Source organism: Pan troglodytes, chromosome 2 (assembly GCF_028858775.2).
Source record: "Pan troglodytes isolate AG18354 chromosome 2, NHGRI_mPanTro3-v2.0_pri, whole genome shotgun sequence".
In the NCBI taxonomy this organism is placed as follows: domain Eukaryota; kingdom Metazoa; phylum Chordata; class Mammalia; order Primates; family Hominidae; genus Pan; species Pan troglodytes.
Window position 1 is genome coordinate 32,461,134 of NC_086015.1, and position 16,745 is coordinate 32,477,878.

The following is a 16,745-nucleotide window of genomic DNA, read 5'->3' on the forward strand; positions in this document are numbered from 1 at the left end:
CAGCCTCCCGAGTAGTTGGGATTACAGGCACATGCCACCATACCCGGCTAATTTTTTTTATCTTTGGTAGAGATGGGGTTTCACCATGTTGGCCAGGCTGGTCTTGAACTTCCCATTGCTTGTTTTTGTCAGATTTATTGAAGATCAGATAGTTGTAGGTATGTGGCGTTATTTCTGAGTTCTTTATTCTGTTCCATTGATCTATGGATATGACACATTTTTAACTCTAAAAAGAAGATGATTGCCACATAAAATGATAACTTTTATTTATTTATTTATTTAGATGGAGTCTCGCTCTGTTGCCCAGGCTGGAGTGCAGTGGCGCGATCTTGGCTCACCGCAACCTCTGCCTCCTGGGTTCTAGCAATTCTCCTGCCTCAGCCTTCTGAGTAGCTGGGATTACAGGTGCCCGCCACCACGCCCAGCTAATTTTTGTATTTTAGTAGAGACGAGGTTTCACCATATTGGCCAGACTGGTCTCCAACTCCTGACCTCAGGTGATCCACCCACCTCAGCCTCCCAAAGTGCTGGGATCACAGGTGTGAGATAGTTTTTATTAAACTTAAATATGTTTAAATTGTTTTCTGCTTAGTGATTATAATCATTTTATATTTTACAAGCCCCTTTTTGTCTTTATTACTTTAAGTTCTAAACAGATTACTCTATGGATAGAAGGATCCGGACTTTGATGCTGACTGAATTTTCAAGTAGCAATGATTTTTTTTTCTCCTTTGGAAAACTTCAATTTATATTTACAAAAAATGTATATGTGAAAAGATTTTATTTGAGAAAAAATTTAAATTTCAACCCAACCACCTAAGTTTAGGATTTAAAGCAAATAAGTAGGTTTGAAAAGAGTGGAAAATGAATGACAAGTACACTACTCAGGTTTACTCTGAGACCAGGAGAAGAGACATTTATTATTACAAATGCGATTTTATTCCTGTGCTGAAAATATAATGTCTCTGTTTATTAGCAATAAAGGTTGAACTCACTGTATTGTCACAAATACAATTTTATGCCTTGCACAGACTATACATTTCTCTTAATCACAAAAGCCTTTAGACATTTAATTTTTTGAACATTAATAGCTTTAAGTAATATAGTCATTTACTTTTTAAACTTGTATCTATTTCTCACCAGGAGTAGACTTGCTCTCTCAATTAGCGGTGGGTCCTTTGACATTCTTGCCTGTCCGGAGACTCTGAAGAAGGATTATTTCTGATTGGTTTTGCAGCAATAGCTCATTTTCTTGCTGAAAGTCTGATTATTTTTACAAGCAGAGTTTTATGTAATTCAGCCTAGTTCTTGAGAGCCATATGCCTAACAGCTTTCATTTTGCCTCTTAAGTAGTCAAAATGGAGGGGCATGAACTTTCAGGACTTCAGAATTCCAGGAGTTTAGTCTTTGCAGTAACAGGTTCACAATTCACTCTTCACTATCTCCAAAATAGTCATGTAATCCTTGTGTCTGCTTAGCATCCAGTGTAGATTCTGGTAAAGTATTCAGCTTCTTTCTGTATTCAAAAGTAGTTTTGAAAGATAAGTAGCCACTGTTTAGATATTTCACCAAAGGTGAATAACTTAGCAGCAATCCACTTTTTAACCCAGCAACTTTAAAGGTTTCTTCACCTAACAATTTCTTTTTCCAACCTAGAAATAAATTACCCCAGTATTTAGCCTATAGTCTTCCTACCATGCAGAAATTGGTACAGTATTTTATCTGATGCAACTCTCTCATTGTTGAAATATGCAGGATCTTTAAATATATGTAAATATGGACCCAATCAGATTATAACAGTCTCACCCTCATAATTTAGTTGCACTGTTTTTGTTGTAATAACTACTACCGTAACTAAGTAATTCTGCTGGGGCTAGAAAATTTTTTTATCTTATATAGAAACATTCATTTTAATTATACTTCTAAAAATAAATAGACCATTATCCATATAATCTCTTTATAATTCAGCTTTAGGATTTTATAAGATTAAGACTTTCTTACATGTTCTACATTTTGGAATCGATGTCCTTATTTCTCACTTTTTTCCAGAATTATTTATGTTGTAAAAAAATTGACTTGATTTTTTAGAGCAGTTTTAAGTTCACAGAAGATTGAGTGGAAAGTACAGAGAGTTCCCATATATCTCCTCCTCACAATCCCTAAACACACAATCTCCCCGACTGTCAACATCCCATACCATGACATCTATTTGTTACAATTCATGAACCTACACTGACACGTCATTGTCACCCAAAGTCCTTAGTTTACATTAGGGTTTACTCTTGCTGTTATGCATTTTGTGTGTCTGGAGAAATGTATAATGACCTGTATCCACCATTATAGTATCATATAGAGTAGTTTCACTGCTCTAAAAATCCTTTGTGTTCCAGCTGTTTGTTTCTACCTCCCCCTTATTCCCTGGCAACTACTGATTTTTGTTATCTGTCTCCATAGTTTTGGCTTTTCCAGAATGTCATATGGTTAGAATCATATGATATGTCACCCTTTCAGATTGGTTTCTTTCTCTTAGTAATATGCATTTAAGTTTCTTCCGTGTATTTGCATGGCTTGATAGATCTTTTTTAAATTAGTGCTGAATAATACCCATTGTCTGTATGTGCCGTGATTTTTTAAAATCATTCACCTATGAAAGGACATCTTGGTTGCTTTTAAATTTTGGCAACTATGAATAAAGCTGCTGTAAACATATATGTGCAGGTTTTTGTCTGGACAGATGTTTTCAACTTCTTTTGATAAATACCAAGGAACACAATTGCTGATCATATGGTGAGATATGTTCAAATTTTAAAGAAACTACCAAACTGTCTTCCAAAATGACTGCACCATTTTGCATTCCCACCAGCAATGAATGAGAGTTCCTGTTGCTCCACATCCTCATTAATATTTGGTGGTGTCAGTGTTTTGGGTTTTGGCCACTCTAGTAGGTGTGTAGTGGCACCTCATAAGTGTTTTAATTTACAATTTCCTAATGACATATGATGTTGAACATCCTTTCATATACTTATTTGCCACCTTTCTATCTTCTTTGGTGAGTTGTTTTCTGAGATATTTTGCTCATTTTTCAATCGGATTGTTCATTTTTTTGCTGCAGAGGTTTTAAGAGTTCTTTGTATATTTTAGATGTCGCTCTTTTATAGGTCTTCTGCAAATACTTGCTCCCAATATGTGGCTTATCTTTTCTATTCTCTTGACAGAATCTTTGGCAGAGCAGACATTTTAAATTTTAATGAAGTCTAGTTTATCAATTATTTCTTTCATGGACCTTGCCTTTGGTGTTGTATCTAAATGTTATTGCCATACATGAGGTCATCTAGGTTTTCTCTTTTATCTTCTAGGAGTTTTATAATTTTGCATTTTGCCCTATGATTCATTGTGAGTTCCTTTTTGTGAAAGGTGTAAGATCAGTGTCTAAATTTACTTTTTGTGTGTGTGGATGTCCAGTTGTTCCTGCACCACTGGTTGAAAAGACTGTCTACTCCATTGTATCACCTTTGCTCCTTTATCAAATATCTATTGACTATATTTATGTGGGTCTATTTCTGGGTTCTTTATTCTGTTCTGTTGATCTATTTGTCTGTTCTTTTGCCAATACCACACTGTATTGATTACTGCAGTTTCATAGTAAGTCTTCAAGTTGGGTAGTGTCAGTTCTCCAGCATTGTTCTTCTCCTTCCATATTGGGTTGGCTATTCTGGGTCTTTGCCTTTCCACAAAAATTTTAGAATCAGTTTGTTGATTTCACAAAATAACTTGCTAGCATTTTTATTGGGATTATATTGAATTTATATATCAAGTTGGGAAGAACTGACATCTTGACAATATTGAGTCTTCTTATCCATGAATGTGGAATATCTTCAAGTTTATTTAGTTCTTTTTTGATTTATTTTATCAGAGTTTGGTAGTTTTTCTCATTTAGATCTTGTATTTCTTTTTAGATTTATGCTTAACTAATTCACTTTGAGGTTTGCCAATGTAAATTCTAATGTGTTTTCATTTCAAATTCTACTTGTTTGGTACTAGTATGTCAGAAATCTATTTATTTTTGGATATTAACCTTGTATCCTGCAACCTTGCTATAATCTATTATTAATTACAGGGTTTTTTTGGTCTATTCTTTTGGATTTACTACATAGACAATCATATCATGTGCAGCGAGAGTTTTATTTCTTCTTTCCAAATGTGTATATCTTTTATTTTCATTTATTGTCTTACTGCGTTATCTAGGCATTCCAGTACAATATTGAGAAGAGTGGTGAGGGAGAAAACCCTTGACTTGTTCTTCATCTTAGCATGACAGCTTCTAGTTTGTTACCATTAAATATGATATTAGCTTTAGATATTTTGTAAATGCTCTTTATGAAGCTGAGGAAGTTCCCGTCCTCCTTGTTCCTGAGGTTTTTTTTTCATACGCTTTTCTGTGATCTGCTTACATGGTCATGTGATTTTTCTTCTTTATGCTGTTGATGTGATTGATTGATTACATTAATTGGTTTCCAATTTTTGAACTACCTTGCATTGAATGAGTTAGGAAGTACTTTCTCTGCTTATATCTTCTGGAAAAGGTTACGGAGAATTGGCATAATTTCTTCCTATATGTTTGATAGCATTCACCAGTGAACCCATCTGGGCTTGCTGCTTTTTGTTTGGGAAGGTTATTATATTGATTCAATTTCTTTAATAATTGTAGGCCTATTCAGATTGCCTGTTTCTTTTTGCAAAAATTTTAGCAGAGTGTCTCTTTCAAGAAATTGATCCATTTCATCTAGGTTATAAAATTTGTGGGCATAGAGTTGTTCATAATGTTCCTTTATTTTCTTTTAATGTCCATGGGATTTGTTATAATGTCTACCTCTTTCATTTCTAATATTAGTAATTTGTGCCTGCCTGCCTCTCTCCCTTTCCTCCTTCCTTCCTGTCTCCCTCCCTCCCTTCTTCCCTTCCTTTCTTCCTTCTTTCCTTCCTTCCTGCCTGCCTTCCTGTCTTCCTTCTGTCCTGTCTTCCTTCCTTCTTGCCTGCCTGCCTTCCTTCCTCTCTAGAGTCTCAATTTTACTGATCTTTCAAAGAGCTAGCTTATGGTTGTATTGATTTTTCTCTGTCCACTGTCTTCAATTTCATTGATTTCTGCTCTTTTATTTTTTTTTCTTCTGCTTACTTTGGATTTAGCCTGTTCTTTTTCTTCTAGTTTCCAAAGTAGAAGCTTAGATTATTGATTTTAGAGCTTTTTTCTTTTCTAATAGATGAATTCAATGCTATAAATTTTCCTCTGAACATTGCTTTTGCTGCATCCCATGATTGATAAGTTGCACTTTCATTTTCATTGAGTTCAAAATATTTTAAAATTTTTCTTGAGTTTTTTTTTTCTTTGATCTATGTGTTACTTAGAAGTGTGTTCCTTAATCTCCAAGTATTTTGGATTTCCACCTATCTCTCTGTTACCAGTTTCTGGCTTAATTCCATTTTAGTCTGTGAGAAGACATTGTATTATATCTATTCTTTTAAATGTGTTAAGGTATTTTTTATGGCCCAGGATGTCTTTTTTTCTGAGTGTTTCATGTGGGCATAAGAAGGATGTGTATTCTGCTGTTGTTGGATGAAGTAGATTACAGATGTCAAATATATCCAGTTGATTGATGGTGCTTTTGAGTGCAACTGTGTCTTTTTGCTGGATTTGTTCATTTCTGATAGAGGGCTGTTGAAGCCTCTAGCTATAATAGTAGATTTATTTATTTCTCTCTGCAGTTCCATCAGTTTTTGCCTCTCATATTTTGATGCTCTGTTGTTAGGTGCATGTATATTAAAGGTTGCAAGTCTTCTTGGAGTATTGACCTCTTTATTATTATGTATGACCCTCTTTATTTTTGATAACTAAACTTGCTCTGAAGTCTGCTCTGTTTCAAATTAATATAACCCCTCCTACTTCCTTTTCATTAGGGTTAGCATGATATATTTTTTCTTTTAATTCATCCATCTAGGCCATTAATGTTTAAAATGATTATTTTTAATATCATGGATTAATAGTTGTCATATTTGTTATTATTTTCTATTTATTGCCCTTTTTCTTTGTTACTGTTTTTGTCTTTCACTCTTTTTCTGTCTTTGTGATTTTTAGATTTTATATAATTCCATTTTCTTCCCTCTTGACATATCAATTATCAATTATACTTTTTTAAAACTTTTTAAAGTGGTGCCCTTTTTCTTTGTTACTGTTTTTGTCTTTCACTCTTTTTCTGTCTTTGTGATTTTGAGATTTTAAATAATTCCATTTTCTTCCCTCTTAGCATACCAATTATCAGTTATACTTTTTTAAAAACTTTTTTTGGTGGTTGCCCTAGAGTTTGCAATATACATTTACAACTAATTCAAATCCCACTTACAAATAATTATCCTGTTTCAGGAATAGTACAAATATCTTATAATGACAGACTATGCCTTCTCATCCCTGGTATCATTGCTATCATTCATTTTACTTATATATAAGCATATATGCACACACACACATAAGATGTATGCATAAGTATACATAATTAAGTGTATCATGATTATTTTAAACAAACATCTATTAGATCAATTAAGAATAAGAAAAGTAAAAAGTTTTTACTTTACCTTTACTTATTCAGTTTTCAGTGCTCTTCTTGTCTTTGTGTAGATCTGAATTTCTAACCTATATTATTTTTCTTCTCTTGGAAGAACTTCTTTTAGTGTTTCTTGGAAGGCAGTTCTATTGGCAACAAATGCCTCCATTTCTTTTTCTTTACCTGGGAAAGTCTTTATTTCTCCTTCACTTTTGAAAAATAGTTTCACAGGCCATGCACTGTGGCTCAGGCCTGCAATCCCAGCACTTTGGGAGGCTGAGACAAGAGGATCACTTGAGCCCAGAGTTGGAGACCAGCCTGGGCAACACGGTGAGATTCCGTCTCTATAAAAAATTCAAAACTTAGCCAGGTATTCATCTGTAGTCCCAGCTATGCAGGAGACTGAGTGGGAGGATCGCTTGAGCCTGGGAGGTCGAGGCTGCAGTGAGCCATGATTGTGCTACTGCACTCTGACCTGAGTACAGAGTGAGACCCTATCTCAAAAGAAAAAAAAAAAAGGTAATTTCAGAGTGTAGATTTCTAGATGGCTGTGTTATTTTGTCAACACCTTATTTTGTTCTACTCTTTTATCGATTGCATGGTTTTTGAGGAAAAGTTGGATGTAATTTTTATCTTTTCTATTGGTAAGTTTTTTTTTCTCTGACTTCTTTCAAGATTTTATTTTTAATCTTTTATTTTCTGAAGTTTGAATATGATATGTAGATTTTTGGCATTTATATTACTTAGTGTTTCCTGAGCTTCTGGATATATGGTTTGGCATCTGATATTAATTTGGGGGAAATTATCAGTTATTATTGTGTCAAATTTTTTTTTGTTCCTGTATCTCTTTTCATTCTGGTATGCCTATTACATGTATGTCACACTTTTCTAGTTGTCCTACAGTTCTTGTATATTCTGTTATATTATTTTTTTCAGTCTTTTCTCTTTTTCAGTTTTTTAGTTTTGGTGGTTTTTATTGATATATCGTGAAGCTCAAAGATTGTTTTCTCAGCCATGTCGAGTCTACTGATGAGCGCATCAAACACATTCTTCATTTATGTTACATTACTTTTGCTCTCAACCATTTCTTGTGAATCTTCCTTAGAATTCTCATTTCTTTGCTTACATTACCTATCTGTTATTGCATATTGTCTACTTTTAACACTGTAGCTTTTAGCATATTAGTCATAGTTGTTTTAAATTCATGAGCTGATAATCCCATCATCTCTGCCATATCTTGATCTGGTCCTGCTGCTTGCTCTGTCTCTTCAAATTTTCTTTTTTGCCTTTTAGTATGCTTATAAATTTTTATTGAAAGGTGGGCATGATGTTCTGGGTAAAATAACTGCAATCATGATAGTTTAGCAGTGCAGTGGTAAGACATGAGGGGGAGAGAAAGCATTCTATGTTCCTATGATAAAGTCTCAGTCCTAGACTGTAAACTTCATAAGGGCTTTCCTCCAACCCCCCTTTTTTTTCTTCACCTACATAGGTAGTAAAGGATGGCTAGAGGGGGCTGGAGTTGAGTATTTTGCTTCCCCCAGGTCAGGCTGGGGTTAGGCTTTGAAAATCCCTCAATAGGTTAGGCTCTGGTAAAATAGTTTCTCCTCAGGGCAGGCCTTGCTAAGAAGTACAGAATGGTCTGACATATTATTTCAAAATGGTTACTTTTCTCCTCCCCCTGATGGAAGCCAGGAGATATTTCCCTAATCTTCTCTGTGAGAACCTGGTAGAGCTCCTACACGTAAAACTCAATAAAAGGGTGTCCCTCCCACCATGACTAGGTCCCCCTGGAGTTTTTGTCTCAGGCTTGTTCCCACAGAGCTTCTAGCAATTTGTCAATTAAAGTTCAGGTTTTCCTACCCCTATACTAGTTTCCACCCTGCTCAGGTTGGTTGTGATTCTCTGTATTTACCTGTCTTTTTCTCCAAATTTGGGGACATCAGTTTGCCCTGTAACCTCACTTCTCCAAAGGATCTAAGAAGAGTTGTTCATTTTTCATTTTGCTCACCTTTGTACATGTTGTTGGACACTAGTGGGGACTTCTAATCTCCTTACATGCCAGACCAGAAACTGGACTGTCCTCTATGTTTTTACGAAAATGCTCTCAGCTATCACATTTAAACAAACAAAAACTGACAATTTTTTGAGTCCATGAATACACAAGGTTTAAAAAAATTATTGAAATAAGATAAATCATTGAATTATGTTAATATTTGTATTTCTCCCTAATATGGTTGTAAGTAAAAAATCAATAACATCTGTTCTGGGTCATGAGTCAAAACCACCTCTACTCATTTAGAACATTTTCATTTACTACCTGCAGCTCCTCTTTTGCACTTTAAAAATATGACTTGGATATAGCTCAAAGGAGGAGTGAAGGCCCTTTTCATTATCCACATCTATATTTCCTGTTAACTGCTTTTCACTCTTTATGATGAGAGTCCCTACATGCAGAGATTTCTGAAGGAAGGAAATTAAATCTTTCTCACAAGAGAAAATTTAGCTTTTAGGAAGTTGTTAATTTTTGCTAAAGTTGAACATAGACCTACTGTTATTATTAGTAAAGAAATTACTACTGATCATAATGTTTTAAGTATTACATAAGAATTTTCCTTTGGCATTTGAAAATCAACGTGGTTGTTGATACTCCCCAAGATACTCTACTTTTATTGGAAGATGGTTTTTATAACTTTTGAACATAAAAAGCTCCTTGAACAACAGTTCACATATTTCTGTTCCCAATTTATTGCCTTGTTAGAAAATTTACATAAGAATGAGGTATATTTTGACAGGAAACATAGCAAACATCCATTTTGGTTAACTCTCTCTATACCATCCAGATACATAGACTCCAATTTTAGTTTTTGAGTTTCTTTTTGTTTAATTTTAACTATTTTTAATGATTGATATTTCATCATGACTTTTATCCTTATTAGAGGTTTTCAAAAGAACAAAGAGTAAATTTACTTTTTTTAAAGATACAACAAAACTTATTCCATCTTGTAATTACCATAAGGTTCTACTGGGCCCTTTACACATGATTAATCCCAAAATATACTATGAGATTTTAGTGATCTTATTTTTTCCTATTTCTTGAAACACGCTGCTATTTTATTATTACTCATCAATTATTTCCAACTATGTTAAAAAGATGAAAATAATTATTTAGATAGAAGAATGGTGGAGTCACCTAAAAAGATGATACAATAGTGAAATATATAATCACTAAAGTGTTTTTCCTAGTATTCCAAAGATCAAGATCTCTCTTTCTTTCTCTCTCTTTCACACACACACGCGCACATACACACACACACACACACCCCATGTCTATTAGCTAAAATGGAAGTGAATATTTGTTGATTATCTGTTATCTTCAGACATTGTTTTAGGAGTTTTAATTAAGTAGATTATATTATTTAAATCTCACAATATTCTAGTGAGGTAATCATTTTTACTCCTGGACCTAATTAAATGAAAGAGCTTTTGTACAACAAAGGAAACTATCAACAGAGTAAATAGCCTACAGAATGGGAGAAAATATTCGCAAACTCTGCATCTGAAAAAGTCTGATGTCCAGCATTTATAATAAGCAAAAAATAACCCCATTAAAAAGTGGGAAAAGGACATGAACAGACACTTTTCAAAAGAAGACATATATGTGGCTAATGAGCATATGAAAAAATGCTCAACATCACTGGCCATTAGAGAAATGCAAATCAAAACCATAATGAGATACTATCTCACACCAGTCAGAATGCTTATTAATAAAAAGTCAAAAAATAACAAATACTGGCGAGGTTGCAGAGAAAAGGGAAGGCTATATACTACTTGTGGTAATGTAATTTAGTTCAGTGACTGTGTAAAGCAGTTTGGCAATTTTTCAAAGAACTTAAAACAGAACCATCATTTGACCCAGCAATCCCATTTTTGGGATCTATACCCAAAGAAATATAAATCATTCTACCATGAAGATACATGCACACATATGTTCATTGCAGCACTATTTTCAATAGCAAAGACATGGAATTAACTTAGATGCCCATCAATTGTAGACTGGATAAAGAAAATATGGTACATATTCACTATGGAATACTATGTAGTCATGTAAAAGAACAAAATAATGTCCTTTCAGCAACATGTTTGGGACTGGAGGCCATTATCCTAAGCAAGATAATGTAGGAACGGACAATCAAGTGCTGCATGTTGTCACTTATAAGTGAGAACTAAACATTGAGTACACGTGGTCACAAAGAAGGAAACAATAGGCACTGGGGCCTTCGTGAGGGTGGAGGGTGGAAAGAGGGTGAGGATTGAAAAACTACCTATCGGGTACTATGCTATATAGCAAACCTGTACATGTACCCCTGAAACTAAAAGTTTAAGAAAAATAATTATTACCCCTGGTTTATCAATAAAGAGAGTCTAAGAGCATATACATTGTTTTATATCTTATACTAATATAGTAGCTGATACCAAGTAAATGATCAGTTTATTTTAATTAATAAATTACATTAATTTGTTAAGGTAAAATGTATATTTCAGATTCATATGAGATTTTGGATGAAATACATATACATTTTTAATTATAAGTAATATTGAACACTTACTGCATATAAAATATGGTCCCTGCTTTTGAGGAATATTCTAGTTTCACAGAATACTTAGACATGTTCATAACTAACCATAATACAAGGAAGAAAGTTTCATGGCTTTATATGACTATGATTTTGCAAAAGAGGTGGAGTTTTATCCTAATCAGAGGAATATCTGTAGTAGCACATAACCTTATACATTCATTAGTGGAGAGAAAGGGTGTTCCAGAAAGAGGGATCATCTTAAATATACAGCTGGATATAGGAAAGAGGATAGTTTACATGTAACCACCAGGTTGTAGGCATGAATATAGTAACCTGTTCCTCTGAGTTTCTATATTTTATGACAACAGTTGTAACCAATAGATACATATACACACATACATACTTTAGCACATCTCAAAATAATATCCTGGGATAGTTTTTTATGAACTATTTCATTACTAATTATTCTGTTTTTAGGAGTGGTATAATGAGAAAATGTACTAAATTTAGGAGTGGTATAATGAGAAAATGTACTAGTAGTTTCCATTCTTGCTGAATCTTTCTCTGAGGCACTGTTGGCAGCTCAGTGGTCCCAAATGGAGACGGCAGACATTCTGGAAAAATTAGAGGCTTGCGATCAGATGGTTCTGGCCAAGCTGCATGACCTCAGGCAGGGTACATTATTTATCTCAGCTGTGAAGTGAGGAGGGACTGCGTACTTTACAAGGTTATAATGAGAATTAAATAAGATATCTATATAAAGTCCTTGTCCCATGTCCAGCATATAATAGATAGATATGAAAATGGAGGCAGCTGGGATTCAGTTCTAGATCCTATATACTCCAGAGCACACAAGCTCCCCAGAACCTAGAAATAAGATATACTAGACACCAACTTGAGGACATCCAACTAACCAACTTTAAGAGAGGAGATTTGCCAAATAAGTATAAAAATGTTCATATTATTACTTTTGGATTGCATTGCTCTACTAAACAATGGGCAGCTCAGTTTACTAGCATATTAATTAAAGGGACAACGGGAACAAAATACTGTTATAATAGTAATGAGAAAGTAGAAAATTCTAATTGTGTAATTCAGTATTTATTTGAACAGGAACATAGGCACTTTTTTGAAGCAGCCATGTTTCATTGTCTTACAGATAAATCCGAAACACATGACAAAGTTGCTGCACTGGTCAAGAAAAGGGTAAGATTGTGTTTTATTATATAAAATATACAAACTTCAAATTTCATTTAACACTATTCTTTAAAGAAAATTATATTATTTAAAAACAAACAATGACATACAATCCATTTTTTCTTCTGAATGTTACTTCAGTATGTTTCCTTTCTTAGGTTAATACTAGGAAATTAATATTTATGGTTACTTATATTAATGTTATCGGACTGTCAGAAATTAGAACAATAGAGAACTATAAGTAAACAAGTAAATGAGTGTTTTTACTTAAATTATATTTCATATACATACTCATATACTAAAATATTTTTATATACTATATTACTCTAATGTGTATACACAATCTCATAGAAAATTTAAGTAGAATTTACGGCTCAACATGGTGTCTACCTTAAACTTAAGTAGAGAACAATATCAGCCATCTTAATGAATTTTCTGAACCTGGAATTTTTTAAATGAAAATTGTCAACAGCATTTTTAAAGAATTATTACAATTTAATACATTATTTTGAATATTGCATTCAGAGAGTTGTTTAACTCTACTTACTGTCAAAAACTTGGTTGAGATAGGATGAACCTTGACATTCTCCTCAAGAGATGATGTTCTTACCACTAAACAAAGAGAAAGAGTTGGTGCCTAAAACAAATACTTGTGGACATATACTAGTGCCACAATAAAAGGAATTATGATAGAATGAAAAGCCTATGGTGAGATTTCCCGTGTTGAGTGGTGAGGCAGAGCGGATCAAGGGAAGGTCAAGTGTAACCTCAAGGAACAGAAAAGGATGTTGGGCATGTATCTATAGATGATTAGGCAAAGGATGAGCATCATGTTTGTATTCTTTGTACATTTTATGAGTCCTTCTAAAATCAGGTTTTGTTTTATCTTTTTGCTTTTTGGCTTATAAATATAGGAATCTTGGCTTTTCACTGGCTGAATAATGTTCAGCTCCTTTGCAGAGAGGAATCCAGTATCATAGAAAACAAGGTTGCCCTTTATAAAAGAAAGGATATAGGTCTTGTGTGTTCATCTGGAGATTTAGACAGGAATATGTGAAGTAGTGCAGTATTGTTAATGTGGATAGGTTTATTTCAATCTTTGCTAAATGGTATTTAGAATCAAAGACTATAAAGATAGTAACTAGTGTTTCTATATATTGCTTTTATCTGTACCAGTTGTTCTTAACAAAGGCAATACTATTCTCAGGCTCAGTGCCATGGGCCAGATCTGACCTTTAAACTATTTGTTGGTCTGCAATGAGATATGTACAGAAAGTAAGAGTAATCATTTATGAACTTGTATAGTAATTTGATAGAATTTTTTTTGTCTGTTGAATCTAATAGTATAAAATGGAGCTTGTATTTTTTAATATGTCTTTGTTTTTTATTTAATTTTTTCTCTAGTAACTTATTTTTATTTTATTTAATAAAAGTATAGATCTCGGATAGACTGGGGAAAAAACTGATCCTTTACCACAGATAGTTTGAGAGATACTGTCTTAGGGGACATTTTAGAAATTTTTGGAGATGCTGTGGGTTATAGCAATTTTGGAGAATACAAGGTGTTTTATTAGGCAAGGATTAGAGACACTAGATATTCTGAGATGCATGGAACAGGGCTGTGTAAAACAACTGTCCAACATTTGGAATAATTTTGGATGTTCTGCTGGACTCGACAAACTACAAATATAATTTTATATTGAGTTAATACAAAATAATACTGAAACACAGCATGTTAGGCTAAAAGCCAAGGAATGAGAAGGCTTGTTATAGAGAGGCAAACTGACATAGAATAGACAAATTAAATGGTTCTCGAAATTATTGACTATTTTACTGAACACTTTGGAACATTTTCAACTATATATTTAGCCATAAAAGGTAAAAGTGTAGTTACTGAGAAACCGTGGAAGGAATTTACAGATATGTAACAGGAAATTTGAGATGGCTTTTGTCTTAAAACTAAATATTACTTACTAAATTAATAGAGATACATGAAATGCATTGATTTCACTGAATTTTTAAAAATAAACATTTAGAAATATTTTTAGTGTTGCTAGCAAGATTGTAAAACATTTCCACAAACATTGTCTTTCACTTCAGACCCCGAGGGGAAAACAAGGCAGACATTATTATCATTGTTTTATAAAGAAGGTCATTTGTGGTTAGAGAAGTTAAGGAACTTACTCTAGCCACATGGAACTTTTAGATATTTTTATTTAATCTTAATTAGTTTTTCTTAGTTCCTATTAAAATATTGACAAGGTAGCCTCATTAAGATTTGAATGTTAATTTCACTTAGTAAGGTAGCTTTTATTTTTCTTTACAATTTGGTTTTATGGATATTGAACACAATATTTTTAAAGACAGCACTGTTTTATATAAAATATTATAGATGTATAAAAGAAAGCTGTTGGTATGAAAGCAAAAGATAATAGCAAAATATATTAGGTAATTACTAAGTGCCAGGCACTACATACATGTTGTTTCATTTTATTCCAACAGCAATTATGGGGCATATTCAATACTATCTCTGGTTCACAAGTGAAGAAAACAGGCATAGGGATGTTGACCACTGCCAAAAACACAATGCAAAGATGGATGATAGAAAGTAAGTAATTGCTTCTAGAGCCCCTCATCCTGGGTTGAAAATTTTAGTAGTTTGTATTTTGTTTATTTATATAAATACGTAAGTACTTATATACATTATATAATACATTATTTATGTAATACAGAGTATTTATATACATTATATAATACATTATTTATATAATACATAAGTATTTATAGAAATAAACAAAATACAAACTGTTAAGATTTTCAACCCAGGGTGAGAGGCTCTTGAATCAATTATTTACTTTTTTATCGTCCATTTTTGCATTGTGTTTTTGGCAGTGGTCAACATCCCTATGCCTGCTTTCTTCACTTGTGAACCAGAGATAATATTTATATATTTATATAAACAAATATGTATATACGTATAAATGTTTTGTGATTGTTTTATTTTTTACAATGAGATCTTATTATATATGTTACTCTATAGATTTAAATACTTAGATTAACAAATATAGACCTGTTTTTAACATTCTGCATAGCATACCATAGTAGATGTATCAAAGTTTTATTGACCAGTCATATATTGATGAATATGTAGATGTTTTCAAATTCCTGGTGTGGTGTGGTGCTTCTATAAGAAATGACTTAGTAAACATCCTTGGATATATATCCTTAAATGCTGGTACTATTATTTCTATAGGATAGATTCCAAAGAAGAATTGATGGATCAAAGCTACTCACAGTGTTTCCCTGCTTCCCTTGAATCAGGAGTGGACCTTGAGGAATAAGTTGTTAAAGTTATGCGTTGGCCTGTGCTGAGTTGTAGTATCAGTTGTTGCCACCTCTTTGAACCAAGATATAAGAGTGTTGCCATCTTCAATACTATTCCTAAGTGCCTATTTTGATTGGCATTCCTGGGGTCAAGTATGAGACTTCTATCTACAAGCTTCTGCCCTTCACTTAGCTCCCTTTTTTAGCTCTTCAGCCATGTGTGATAGAGGTGTGTAGTACACGTGCACCTGCCTGATCACCTCTGCCCCACTGGCAGCAGTCTGAATGAAAGAGACTCTGAGTAAGTCACACTAATCTCTCTGAGTTCCACTTGATAAAAAGGAGTGGGTCTAGATTCTGTAAGTCCCTTCCTACTCTAATATCCCGTGAACTATAAGATATTTACAACAGCTCGTTAAGTATCTGTAGAATATCATAATACTTGTGCAGGCCAGAATTAATAGATATAATAAATATCTGAGTCAAGTGGGCCTAAGATAAATAATAAAATAAGGACTAAAAAACAATAGTGTACCCAGCTGATGGTGTTACCTGTAATAGATTTTGAAAGATGTTTGAATAGATATGTACATGTATGTATATATATTTATATACATATATACGTGTGTGTGTGTGTATGTGTGTGTGTGTATTCAGGAAACAGTGTACTGTGGTGGAAGAATACAAACTTATAATTGAGACAACTCTGTCTGCAAGAGCTAGTTCTGCTACTTCGTTGTTGTGTCACCTTTGGAAAGTTAACCTAAACATCTTTTAGCCTCATTTAATCAGATCTCTCTAAATTGGCAGCGATAATAATTACCCTGTATGATTTTTATAGACGTTAATATACAAAGCAATTATAATAACATATAGTTACTATAATAGGTGGTTAATAAATGCTAGTACTTTTCTTCCAAATTTCTCCTTAGAATGACATAGGAAGTAAGGATTTAAGAAAATTTTAAATTCTCAGACTTACAATAGTATCATAGTTCTATTAGACAGTTAGGATTAGCTATGCCTTTTTTTTTATTATACTTTAAGTTCT

The 16,745-nt window shown here is 33.3% G+C and overlaps 1 protein-coding gene across 7 annotated transcripts in view; it reads left to right on the plus strand.

Annotated features, from left to right (window-relative positions):
• Positions 1–16,745, plus strand: part of ZCWPW2 (zinc finger CW-type and PWWP domain containing 2) — a 173,766-nt gene that overhangs the window by 129,562 nt on the left and 27,459 nt on the right. For 4 of the 7 annotated variants that reach the window (XM_016940089.4, XM_009445066.5, XM_054681573.2 and 1 more), the window contains one exon: positions 12,333–12,379. The exons of the other annotated variants lie outside the window; for them this stretch is intronic. In XM_016940089.4, the coding sequence (XP_016795578.1) occupies positions 12,333–12,379 (47 nt within the window). The remainder of the gene's footprint in view (positions 1–12,332; positions 12,380–16,745) is intronic. 7 annotated transcript variants of the gene reach the window in all.